The sequence below is a fragment of the Coffea arabica genome, chromosome 10c, assembly GCF_036785885.1.
Source record: "Coffea arabica cultivar ET-39 chromosome 10c, Coffea Arabica ET-39 HiFi, whole genome shotgun sequence".
Lineage (NCBI taxonomy): Eukaryota > Viridiplantae > Streptophyta > Magnoliopsida > Gentianales > Rubiaceae > Coffea > Coffea arabica.
In genome coordinates this window covers 4,189,534-4,200,929 of record NC_092329.1, presented here as the reverse complement: position 1 = coordinate 4,200,929, position 11,396 = coordinate 4,189,534, and the positions used below count along the sequence as shown (strand labels likewise).

Genomic DNA, 11,396 nt, shown 5'->3' with positions numbered 1-11,396 from the left:
TTTAAAGTAAAATTTTTTTACACATATTGTTATAATAAAATATTTTAAAAACAACTCAAAAAACCGCTAATACAAACAAAGCCAAAATTTAGCTTGCAACCAAATACAGGTACATATGCTGCTCTTGAACGCTCTAGAATATTATTTGAACTTGGCACTCTTTTCTTAATGCTATAAGAGGGCATGGAAGACTGCAGAACACAAATATTTGCATCTCCATGATGTGTTTCCTATTTTATTTGGCCACAATGAAATTCCATTGGAATGAGGGTGTATGCTGCCCCCAATTCATCAGGTTCTATGTTCAGGAGCTTGCTTTCGTTAAAGAGGTAATGTCAATAGTAGAACCCAGCGCCGTAACCTTCATAACCTCAATTTCGAAAGTGTCGTAACGGCGGAAAATCTCCACCACGAACAACCTCGAAATGAACCCGATAAAATCCTTCCCAGCGCACTGTTTGTTGTTGACAGTGGGACTCTCCGTTTCAGGTCCGTTAGACCACAAAACATACTTCAGCAACTCCTCCCCTCCACCCACGAACCTGTCCGGCACAAACTCCTCGGCCCTCTCAAAAATCTCTGGATCCCTGGTCGCAAAGGGTTGGTATCCGAATAACATCTCCCCCTTCTTTACCTCAAAACTGGCATCGTGGGACTCAATAGTCAAATCAATCTTAGCCTTCCCGTACTGGTAAGGCACCGGAGGTTCGATCCTGAGAGTCTCGTAGACAACCGACTTCGTCAGAGGCATGTTCTCGAGGGCTTGCGTTGTAAGAGTGCCACCGGCTGACTTAATAGCTGATCGAATTTCTTGGGCTAATTTTTTGTGGAGTTCGACTCCAGCTTGGCCGATCCATTTCATCAGGTTGGGGAAGAGGACTTTGATGCCCCCGAAGGTATTGAAGCACGTAGCAAATACGAGGTTATGGGCCGCTTCATCACGTGCGATTCCATTTCTCTCAGCTTCGTCCAGGACGAACGTGGAGTTCGCGTTGATAAAATCGTAGAGTTTTCGGTAATCTTTTTGCACCAAACAGGGTGGGAAGGGGAAGGTGTGTAGTAAAGGGTCTTCAATAAGCTTAGGCAGCCCGAGTGAGGCAATGGGATGAAGAGAGAAAAGGACCCATTTGTTGATCAACTTAGGCCCGTCTTGGCCGAGACTGGAGTCTGCCGGGTCGGCGCCGTAGTAGGCTCGACCTAAGAAGCGAAAAGCTGCTCCATCTTGCTCAAACGTGACCCTGCCTTTAGCGGCAAATTCCTTGTCTATGCTGTCAAACAGTTCAGTGTAGCTTTTATGGAACTCGGGGATGACATGGTCTTTGCGGTTGGAGAGGAGGAAAAACAGGAGGTTTTTAAGCTTGGTGTGTTTTGGCTCGGACGGATCGAGATAGGAGAGGATACGGTATCCGCCAGTGAGTTTAGTGGAGGGCATGTAAGTCCCAGTGAAGAGGTTTTTCTTTTCGACTTTAGAAATGTCGAAGAGGACAGGGAAGCTCTTTCCATCAAGCATGACGATAACTTTTGAATTGGAAGAAATGAAAGGACCAGGGGGCATGTTGGATCTGAATACGGTGGATTTATACTTTTCCACCCGGGTGCTGAAGAATTGGACTTCTCCTTGGTTGTAAAAGTAGTCCAGTCTGTCTTTGATTGGTCCTATGAAAGGAAGCCCGTAGCTACCGGGGATTTCCCGAAGTGGCAGCGGGGCTGTGGTTTTTGGCTGGGGTGACACAGGAGTCGCCTCCTGCTGCTTTGGTGACGTTGTTTCTGATGGAGGTTGGAGCAAACCTGTGGAGGAAAGTGCGGCCATGTTTTGTTTACCCTGGAAAACTTACCAGGAATGAAGCTTTTTTTGGGGGAGGTGGGTGTGGGGGAGTGGAGGGAGCACTGGAGAATGTACTTGGCGAGTAGTGGATTGCTGCGCATAATATCTGTAGAATGCCTCCTTTTATACACACACACAGCTAGCTACCGCTAGATTGGCCTTGCAGGAGTAGGTACTAGACAGGCACGTTGTCATCGTTGGGTATTTTAGGAAGCCTGGTCATTGAGAGTAAATTGATTGGCGTTTCGTACTTGACTTTTGCACGTCGTTGAGGCCTGGTGGAGTCGTGAAAGGCAGGCGGGGATGAATTTGAATTGATTTTCTGCGGATATATTTCTCGTATTTGCTTCATTTCGTACCCTGAACCAGGGTTATTAACCTCAATGATTCAGCTTTTTACCGGAAACTTCAAATGTGGTCCAATTTTTTCAAGGGATAATTTCAAAAACCTCCCCTGAGGTTTCTGACAATTTCACTGAATTCCCTTAATGTTTGAAAAATTATATTTACCTCCCTTGATTTGATAGTTTTAGTAAAAAGACCTTAAAATAATATTGACTTGGACAATTTTTTAAATGAAGATCCAAAAATGCCCTTGTAGAATTTGTTTTAATTTATTTTCCTATACAATTATAAGATTATTTAGTATAATTATAAGGAAAATGTGCCAAATTTTTCAAGTCCATATCTATTATTTGATAAACAGTTATAATAATAGTTTTATTACTATGATATGATATTTTTAATAGTATTTTATTATTGATTTAGATTTATAAGATAGAAAGAAAATTTTGAAATAATTCATTTAGAATTTATAAATTTTTGGAGTAGTGGGATTATCATAATTTAGTAGTGTTTTTGGGCCATTTCTTTTTGATTTATTATTAATTTTAATACCAAAAAATAAAAAACAAAAATCAGCAAAAATATTGGATTACATATAAAATTAACTCGTCAAAAAAATCACTAGTTTGACATTTAATTATAATAGAAACCCAGAGACAATAGTGGTAGTTCTACAATTTTATTGGTAAAAAATTTTAAATAAAGCAATAAGAAGGAAAAAGAATGAAAAAATAATTTTAAAATTCATTCTAAGTATAAGTATACCAAATAAGAGAATCTCATTAAAATATTTAAGGGTAAAATTATCATTTTAAATGATAAGGGAGGTATGTGTAATTTTTTAAATCTCAAGAGAGGCTCAGTGAAATTGTCAGAAACCTTAGGGGAGGTCTCTGAAATTATCCCTTTTTCCAATTCTTCCCCAACTAGAGATTTTGTACTTGAAAGGGGGACTTCAAAATCACTCTCTCGTATGACGGCGATTTCAAAATTGCCACTCGAGAATGCTATTTCAGGTTATTTGTTTTCAATCACCTGTGACTTTTGTTTGCTATGTCCTAAAGTCGCCCTTTTAAATGGCGGTTTCAAAGTTGCTACTTGAAAATGTGACTTCGAATTTACCTTTTCAAACTAAAAATTCTCTATTTTGAAAAAAAAATCTAAAATGTAGACTAATTTCAAATTTTCTAATAAACGTTAGATTATTTGGTAAAAGCCCCCCATTGAAGTAGTGTGGAACCCAAAAAGATAAATTTCGTGTAATTATTGTTTATGGGAAGGCAATTTACAAATATATACAAATATTAATATATTAATCGCTTACCACAATAACAATGCTATCAAATTTCAATCTTCTCAACTGATTAATAATAAGACTCCCTATTTATAAATTAGATGGCGTGGTGAACAAGTCTTGCACCACAAGAAATTTTCTAATAAAGTATTAATTACTAAACAATAAATTTACCATAACTTGATTCCATTCCAATAGAATTACTAACAATATAGACATTGATATTTTTTAGGTTTGATTTAATATGTCAACAAGTGGTCCCCCCACACACAAATAAAAAACCCAAAAAACCTCCAAAAGGGACAGAAAACACCAAACACCCCACTAAACTAGTTACTCTCCTTTCTTTCCTGTCTATCATTTGTTTATGCAATTTTATCTTCTCTCTTATCCGTTCTCTCTCTTTTTCCCTATTTGTTTCTTAGTCCTCGAACTCTAGCTTTCCTTTTACTTAAACGAAAATTTTTGATCAAGCATAAAGCAGTTGACAGTTGGCAGAGAAGCAAACTTTTGCATTATTGTCTAAAGAAACGTAACAACTGCACCGCTGGTGACTTGAGTGGTTGGGACCATTTTCACTTTTTTTTTTTAAATTATTTTTTTTTCAATTGCCATAAATAAGTTTTGAGATCGTTCGTCCATTGTCAATTATTATTCAGCCATCTCCATCATTGAAATTAAGTGCTTTTAGGGTCGGCAAGGGCGCGGAAAGTCCAATTTCAGTTACTAGAGGTTTTTTATGATGGCTTATGCAACGGCCCAAACATGCATTTCTAATTAGAGGTTTAATCAAATGATTATTCAAGTATTTTGGTTATTAAAATTTGGTTCATAATCGGCTATTTTTTGAAAAGATCTGTATCTAATACCAAGCCACACATCAGTCGAGGTATAACTAATAAGTTTTCTTTTTGGATTGACTGTCCTTTCAGCCAATTTAACCCGTGTTTACCTTAGAGAAATACGAAGAACAAAAGCTACAACTGTAAAATAGTATATATTTTAAGTTATTAACTCTTGACTCTTATAGTAGTAAGTGATAGTTCTATTAAAACTAGTAATGTATTATTGAAATTTTGTCGATTATCAACTAACTAAATGGTAACAATATCCAATTAGTTTCTCGGACATCAAACCGGAGAACTAGTAACCAAACAATCTATAATGGCTTTTTTTTTTTTTTTTTTTACTTAATCGAACAATTGATTGCATTATATCTATTATATTTTAGTCCTGCGTTTAACATCTGAAGTACCCTCGACACGTTTTCCTCGGATACCTCGTTTCAGGATAACGTTGAAAGGATAGGAGTAGATATTTTCCGTCGGAAACGTGGAACGGATAGGACGGGAGTGGATATATCCTGTAGGACTCGTTTGTTTCGCTGGTTTTAGAATCGTTCATTTTCACTTTTCACTTTTCAGAAATGACAAAGAAGGAAGGTTCGTGAACTTTGGGGAAGCTGAAGCTGCATAATGTTCACATGTGATGCAATGCACCGGCGGATGATGATCGTATAATCTATTTTAGAGCTACAAAATGCATGTTGGCGCAAGATCGGCATGCATCTTAATTGTTCAACGTTAATTCTCCAGTGCAAATCAGTACCGTTTATTCCTGGGGAGAAACGGATCAACTTTCTGCAAATGCACTGAATGACTGGCTCTCAAATTCTCAAATCCAGACCTTTTCTTCCTCTGTGAGCGACTTTTAGTCTCTCAGTGTATGTATGCTCTAATCCATGATCATAATTGAACTAGAACCTACTGTAACTTTTTGCATATTAATATATATATATATATATACACACACACACATAGACAGAGAGAGAGACCTTTCAATGTCATTAGCATCTAATAGTATAAATTCAGAAACCTTCCCAGAGGTTTCTCTTAATATCACATGATACCTTTAAAGTTTTAAAAAATCACTTACCTTTCTTACTTTTGTTATTTGTGTAACAAAATTTTTAAAAATCCTAAACTACCCTTTCAATTGCTAAATAAAAATATTTCTAAACCACTTTGTTTACTCCAAGAAGACCATCACTTAAAAAAATAATCTCTTGTAGTACTACCACATCAAAATGCTATATCTCATAAAAATATAAATTTTAAAAAAATAAAAAAGATATTTGAAAAGAAATATACTTGCACCAATTTAACTCTATATGCTCAAAACCAATTTCTTATGAACTATTTTTTTCAACATCTTCTCATTGCCCAAACCATTAAATTGTACAAATTATTATAAAAATAACTTAAAATAAGCAAATAAATCATAACCTACTTTATTACAATCACAAAAAATAAAAAGATAAATAAAATTTAATTTATTTACAAATAAAATATTGCATAGTCATCCAAAAAATGAATAAGAGAGAATGATGGAGGAAAGGGAAGGAGAAGAAAGTGACTTTCGTTTCTTTTTTTTTAAAAAATAAATAAATTTGACATTCATTTATTTGATATGTGAATTATGTATCAAGTTAGGATTAATATAATCTTTTTACATTTATTAGGGGAGGTAAGTGATATTTCAAAAACCTCAAAGATGTCAAGTGATAGTAGGAGAAACCTCAAGGGAGGTTTCGGATGTTATCCCAATTAAGAACCAGTGGAGTGGATTGGCTTCTTTAGCTGTTGTCCACTTGTAAAGTTGTAATACGATGGTTTCGGATGTAATAGATTGGCTTCTTTAGCTGTGTCCCTTTCTCTTCCATCGTCCTCCCCATGCATGGTCCAGAGCTCGCTAACACATTAACACTACTACGGTCAGTTTCCTAGGTGCATCTGGGCCAACAAGCAGCTGCTACCTTATGCTCAAGTAAAATTTTTTTTTTTTTTTTTTTTTTAAAATTCTGAAGAAAACAGGAAGTACTTGGTCGATACCCATCAATATTCCTATTTTAACCACCTCTTTTCTTTGTCCATTTTTGTCTTCTTTTGAAAAATTTTCCCCTATTGGGTTAACTCCCTAAATATGCTTTTCCAGCATCGCCCGTATTTTCTTATCCGTCAAGGGCAGGGCAGCTCTCAGCTTGGCTCGTAAAATCAGGATTGAGGACAGGTGATTGTCAAATGTCAATTTTTCCAGGTCACTGGCAAACACATCTTTTTTAAAGAGAAAAAGGGACAATAATGAAGTAGAGGACGACATGCAACACGTGATATCCTGCGTCTCTTCAAATGTGGAGTAGTTGTTTACTTTTTTTATTTTAATTGAACAGTTAATTTAACTTTCTAGATCAAAGCATCTGGCGTCTGATAAAATAAAAAAAAAGGTGGTCGCCGCATTTGCATGTTCAAATCTTAAAAAAAAAAAAAAAAAAAAAAGTCGCCACATGGCGCGATTGTGTATGTGGATTAAAAAAAATATTTTTCCCCATCCTGCTGGAACCATAAAAAAGGCAACATAAAAATCATATTTAATGGTCGCCACACTTTAAAAATACAAGGATTTTAAGTAGGTAAAACGACTCTGTTGAGATATTTTTTAAATTTAGTAATATTTCTAGACATTCGACCTACTTTTGCAATATGGACCATTGCCATAAAGTTTTGAAAGGATGGACCACTGCAATTAAATGCGTCCGTAACTTAAATTAATTGTTTTGGTTGGGCAGTAGTTATCAACTTTTGTAAAATCATTAATTGTTTACGGTATTGGGCCATGCCCAGTTGGGACTTGGCCGGTCCTCTCCTTGCTGATGCAGTTGGGCCTAATGGAGCTTGATTTTTGTCCTTAGAATTCGATAAGTAATAGGAAAATTCTATCCTTTTAGAGTACCATTCATTCCTTATTCTCAATAAGGATAATGGTCTAAATTTTAAATCCTTGAAATTGTTACTATAATCTAATAATAGTCAATAATACTTATTTCACCATTTAATGGTAAATTTAACTTGAAGTTATATTCCAAAAGGGACAATAGAAGCTCCCTAGGTTATAATAATATATTTCAAATCGCTAAAATTTCTAGTAGGCATTTTCTATCAATACCGGGAGCAGAGGTGGAAGAAGGGTCAATCTCATCTTGCAGCTAAACAAGGAGTAACTACTGATCCACTCAAGTGAAAAGAAAACAAAGCGTTATATAGTTACTCATATGTTTAGCGGATTAATCACAAGAAGTCCCGTCAAGTTTGGTGTATTTGCAATTTATCTCCCAAATTTTATTTTTCTCACTCAAAGTAAACATTTAGTAACGATGTTAACTGATGACATCAAAATGACAATAATGTCGTTCCTATAAATAATAATGAACTGACATAAATGTCCGCAAGTTCGGATAGGATATAGCACATATATTTCTCACCAGTTGCATAAAGATTTGGTTTATCCATTGACGATTATAGATAAAAATATTTTCGTATTTCAATTTATTTGTCTAAAAAATACAGAAAATAATTAGTCTATCGTAGAGATCAAACATTATAATTTGAATATCCAAGAAATCTATTTCCTCGATTCCAAGAAATCTATCGTAAAATATATCCAAAAAAATTAGTCTAAGATCTTCTTAAAGGTACTATTTTACCACATCCTCCAGGGATTTCTTGGATTGGATCTTCCATATCGTGTGTTGAACAACCTCTACAGGAAGAGCAAGAAAATGAAATTGAAGAAACTTGGGACATTTTTTTTTTTTTTTTTTCTGTTTTAGTTGCAAATGTTATGAAAGAAGGAGAGAGGACTTTTTCATGTGATGAATGATCGAAAGAAATTGGAAAACTTTTGGAGGTCGCTTCTTTATAGAACATGAAGAGTGCCATTTTCATAAAAAATTTTAACAATTAAAATGGAGGTTATTTTTATCAATTGTAATGTTTTAATAGTTCATTTGCTAAGGTGGACTGACAAAAGGGGTAATTGTATGTTTAGCATTTTTGGTGGCGTCAGTCACCTTACACGTGGCGAACTACAGCGGCCGGTGCACTAAAACGCAGAAAGAACAGTCGTAAGAGCCGCGGCGGAGTGGGGTTCATAGGGTTTAAGGACGGCCTTTTCCTTCCTTAAACCCATCAATTCACAGCCTATATCAGCTGCCTACTTCAACCCCCGGCCACTATTTAATTCATATGGAATTGCAATCAGCGTGTGGCTGGGTCCACAATCAACTCTCATTCCCTGTAATTTCTCCATTTCATCCTCGCAAAGTAAGTAGATTTCTGGCGTCTCAAGAGTTTCATTTTTTCACCCGATACTAGTTCAGAAATTTATGTCCTTGTATTATTTTCTTTGCTTATAAATTCTCAATTTTGCAATAAATTTCTATTTTTAGGCTCCCCTTTTAGATTCAGCACCAAAGAAGCAGCTCAACGCCTCTGTTGCATTCTCAAAGCAAACTCTTTTTGTTACAAAATGAACTAAAATGTATGCTTTCTCATTCCTCAATTAGACGCTCAAATGAGGGGTCTAAAATTTCTTGTAAATTTTGTTTCAATTAGCTGTGATCCTAAAGGATTGGTTATAATGCAAGCTAAAATTCTTCTTTCATTTCACCCTTTTTTTGGGTATTCCTTCAGTAAAATCGAGGTTTAGGAGCAGGAATGTACTGTGTGCTCTTAATTCTGAGCAACCTCGAACATCGACGTCTCCAAGAAGGGAGCCTAGAGATGCACAGGTGAATGCAATTGACGGGTCGGAGCCATTTCGTGGTAAACCGGGTTCAGTTTCTTTTCTGGGGCTCACTCACCAATCGGTTGAAGAAAGTAAATTGGTATCAGCTCCTGTGGAGGAAAATGTAGGGTCTTTTGTTTGGGTATTGGCCCCTGTTGCTTTGATCTCATCTTTAGTGCTCCCGCGGTTTTTTCTTGGCAATGCTGTTGTAGACCTCTTCAGGGATGAGCTCCTCTCAGGTGTTATTATCATGAATATCTGGTTCTTGCTACGCATAATTCTTCATTATTTAACATTTCGTGGAAAAAGGGTTGAATTACTGTGATTAAGAAAAATTGTGAACTGCATGGATGGAATCTATACCCTAAAGGTATCTTGGGAGATGGTTTGTAGTAGTATTCCAACAATATACGTGTGAATCACTTGTAGCACACTGCTCATTGTTGCCTCGTACTAGACATTTTAGATAAGGTTATTGATAATCTTGTTCTGTGCACAAACTTTATTGGGTTTTTGCATCACCATTTATTAAAAATTCTCTGAGTGACTTAACAAAGTGTCATAAAATTGTGCTTAGAGGTTAAGCTTTGATCAAAGTTATTTAAAGTCAATGGCTGAAAGTTGAGGTCTAGGGATTGATGTGGTGGTTAATATTTCTGAAAGGTACATTTTTTTTCATTAGGGTGGTGAGTTTCAATATCATATTGTAGTTAATGAGTGGTAAATCAAATTATACTGATCCCACTTTGTTGTACCCTGCAGAAACATTTGGGATTCCAAATGAGATGTAGAATATGCTGATATTGTAAATTGTGCTCATCTTCAGTGATTTATGAACTTGGTTAAATTACATTGGAAAAAATCCTGTTGAACTAATTGGCTGCTCATTGACAGAATACTTAGATTCAAATAAACATCCTTCCGGCTATATTGCTAATAGGAGAGCAGTAAACTGCCTACTCCACTTGCTGGCCTAATCTGGTAGGAGTTGGAAATATATCCTCCATTTTGAAATAGTTTTCCTAGTTTGACATGTAAATAATAGTTTCAAAAGAATAATAAGAAAGCATGTGGAGTCTCAGTACTTTTTTAAGTCAACCTGGAAGAATCTAGTATATTCAAGCCAGTGCTTTTTTTTTTTTTTTAAAGAATACAGTACTGCCTAAGAGGACTCTTTTGTGATTAAAACATTCTATTAAGAAGAAATGAAGTTTAATTTTGAGGTTTTACCTTTCTATGGATAGTTGTATACCCAGTCTATCTCCAGCTGTTGCAGGCAAATAACCTTCAGTCTAGGGGCAGAAGATGAAATAGGGAAGATGCTATTCTTCGCAGTTCTCTTATTTGTGTTTTTTAGGTTTAACTTCGCTGTTTATGATTTTTCAATGCTTAGGACATTTTGGAGCAGATTTGTATTTGCATCTGCATGATGTTTCATTATACTTCATTGTCAAAAGCAAGCTTTGATGAAGTTCCTTTTGACTGACCATGCAGAAATTATTTCATCACTCGCTTCTGAAGTCATGTTTTATATTGGGCTTGCAACATTTTTGCGTGTCACTGACCACGTCCAAAAGCCATATCTGCAATTTAGTGCAAAGAGGTGGAGCCTAATAACAGGGCTTAGAGGATACTTAACCTCCGTTTTCTTTATTACGGGCTTTAAGATTTTTGCCCCTCTCTTAGCCGTTTATGTTACCTGGCCTGTGCTTGGCTTACCTGCATTGGTGGCAGTAGCTCCCTTCTTAGCTGGCTGTTTGGTGCAATTTTTATTCGAAAAGCGTCTTGAAAGCCGCGAGTCCTCCTCCTGGCCCCTAGTTACCATCATCTTTGAGGTATGTGAAGTCTCTTGTAATGGATTGAAGATATCATTTTGATGGGGAATGGTGTAGTTTGGATTTCAGGTCCTCAAACTGTGTCATTGCAGGTTTACAGGATCTATCAGCTTACCCGAGCAGTTCAATTTATTCAGACCTTCATGTTTGCGATGAAGGATGCACCCATTACCCAACAATTGCTAGAAAGAAATGGTGCATTGGTTTCTTTGATAGTGACTTTCCAAATATTAGGTGTGTTTTCCCTGTGGTCATTGTTAACATTTCTCCTGAGGCTGTTTCCTTCCAGACCGGTTGCAGAGAACTATTGAAGTATGGGGAGGATTTGTTATCATTTCACTTTACCCTGCTCTTGTGCTTACAACTCAGGAGTGTTGTATGGCAGTTCGCGGAAACTTCTTTCAATCCGAGCGTTAGGCTTAGTGCCTCTTCCCTTCCTGTCACAGGTTATTAAGGGTACTTGGCAATTTTGGCA

General features: G+C 36.3%; 2 protein-coding genes across 2 annotated transcripts; one reads left to right on the top strand and one right to left on the bottom strand.

The window, feature by feature from the left end:
* LOC113714316 (allene oxide synthase) lies at positions 1-1,931 on the bottom strand. The gene has a single exon (XM_027238103.2). The coding sequence runs from the start codon at positions 1,808-1,810 to the stop codon at positions 305-307; it is 1,506 nt and encodes a 501-aa protein (XP_027093904.1). The 5' UTR covers positions 1,811-1,931; the 3' UTR covers positions 1-304.
* Positions 1,932-8,265: 6,334 nt separating this feature from the next.
* Positions 8,266-11,396, top strand: LOC113714977 (uncharacterized). Its single transcript, XM_072069642.1, has 5 exons — positions 8,266-8,271; positions 8,455-8,623; positions 8,993-9,325; positions 10,581-10,921; positions 11,014-11,396. The coding sequence occupies exons 1-5, from the start codon at positions 8,266-8,268 to the stop codon at positions 11,230-11,232; spliced, it is 1,068 nt and encodes a 355-aa protein (XP_071925743.1). The 3' UTR covers positions 11,233-11,396.